General features: G+C 33.3%; 1 protein-coding gene across 1 annotated transcript; it reads right to left on the reverse strand.

Moving 5' to 3' along the window:
• Positions 1-269: 269 nt before the first annotated feature.
• Positions 270-1,190, reverse strand: LOC133779694 (uncharacterized). The gene is made up of 3 exons (XM_062219624.1): positions 765-1,190; positions 597-653; positions 270-512 (listed from the first exon to the last, which is right to left on the reverse strand). The coding sequence occupies exons 1-3, from the start codon at positions 1,188-1,190 to the stop codon at positions 270-272; spliced, it is 726 nt and encodes a 241-aa protein (XP_062075608.1).
• Positions 1,191-1,855: the final 665 nt, after the last annotated feature.

Here is a 1,855-nt window from a genome sequence, read left to right on the forward strand (position 1 = left end):
ATTTTATTAGTAAAATAAATTAGTGTATTTTAATATCATTGAAATTATTATAATGTAAATAAAAGGATGTAAAACTGTTTTTATACTGAATATGATTAAAATAAATTAATCAATTTCCTTCCAATGTTTAAGTGTTTTAAATAAAAAAAAATTGAAACCAATGTTATTTATTTAGGTGATTTGATAAACTAGCATATTTTTTTGTTTCTGTGTTATTATTCTCAACTTCTTGGTGGTCGGGTTCGACATGTTTTCCTATTATGACCTCTTTATCCACACTTGCTGCACTTGTTCTTCTTTTTAGTTTCCCAAGCAGCTATAATTCTTCTTTTTTTTGGTCTTCCAGCCTTCACTCTTTCAAATGGAGGCAACACTGTGATATCTTTGAAAAAGTCTAGTAATTCCCAATGTTGTTGTTTCCCTACTGGATACACAGTTGCATCGTATGTTTCTAACCATACTTTTGTTGTGTAGTAATGTGAACAATAATCATAGGGGTCTATGTTCATCCCCTTCATCACAGTAAGAGCACGACCACATGGAATTTAATCCTTCTGAAATCTATTGCAAGTGCAAATTCATTCTTTAAGATTTACAATCCATGACTTATCTTCTTTAAATACCTCAAACAAATATTCATTTGCTGGCTTTACCTGTATTATATGTTGTATAGGTACAATGGCAACATTAGAGCAACTTAATAACAACAATAATGATTGATAGAAATAATTGAAAAAAAAAACTAAAAAATTGATCAGTCTTACAGTTAATCTCAAAGAGTATACAAAGTTGTTGGTGAGTGCTTGTTCTGCAACTGGTGTCAATCTTCTCATTGTTTTTTGAGCTAGTTTCCTATTAGTGTATGTCCAATCTTGGAGTAATCCACAGAAACACTCCAAAAGTGTTGTGGCAGGTACTTTTCTAGCTGCCATGGTGGCTGCATTAAGTGACTCAACAATATTGGAAGTCATTACCGAGTACCTTTTGTTTTTGGAGTAGAATCTTGACCATTTATGATATCCAATTTTTTGCAAATAAGGCCTTATTCGCTTATCCAATTTGTCAAGCTCTTTCATATGGTATTCGAATTTCTTTTCTGTGTACATAGTTGCTGCAGCAAAGAAAGGTACACTGTATTCCTTGGCATGTTTCTTGTAGGTTGTTTTCAAGTTGCTTAACAGGTGGAACATGCAGTAGCCATGTCTTATTTCTAGGAAAACTTTGTTTGTTGCTTTGATTATGCTTTCATGTCGATTTGATATTATAAACTGGTCTTCTCTAACTCCATATGCTTCTCTTAGTTTTGTGAAAAATCACTCCCATGACTTGTTGTTCTCAGAATCTGCTATACAAAAGGCAAGTGGAAATATTTTACCTCCTGCATCTTGTGCACCAGTAGAGAGCAACGTTCCTCCATATGCAGACTTCAAGAAAGTGCCATCAACAACTATTATAGGTTTTCATTTTGCCCAGCCTCTCAAAGATGCATTCAAGGCCATGAATAGAAACAACAAACTATCATCTTCTCATTTTTCAGTGTCAACTATAGTTCCAGGGTTGGTTTTTTGTAGCATGTACAAGTAACTTGGTATTAGGTTGTAAGATTCCTTTACATTTCCTTGTAATTCGTTGAGTGCATGTTTCTTACTTCTCCATGCTTTCATATAATTCATCTTTATATCATATCTATCATTCAAGTCGCCTCTGATGTCTAGTGGAGTGCATGTTATTTTCAGGTTGAGGAACTTTGGCTTTATGTAGTTGCCTATTAATTTTGATGTTGCTTGTCGTTGATCACCGAATCTGATTTCCAAAGAGCATGTGTGTATTTTATAATATTTTCTAATGATGAATG

This window comes from Humulus lupulus, chromosome 5 (assembly GCF_963169125.1).
Source record: "Humulus lupulus chromosome 5, drHumLupu1.1, whole genome shotgun sequence".
Classification (NCBI taxonomy): domain Eukaryota; kingdom Viridiplantae; phylum Streptophyta; class Magnoliopsida; order Rosales; family Cannabaceae; genus Humulus; species Humulus lupulus.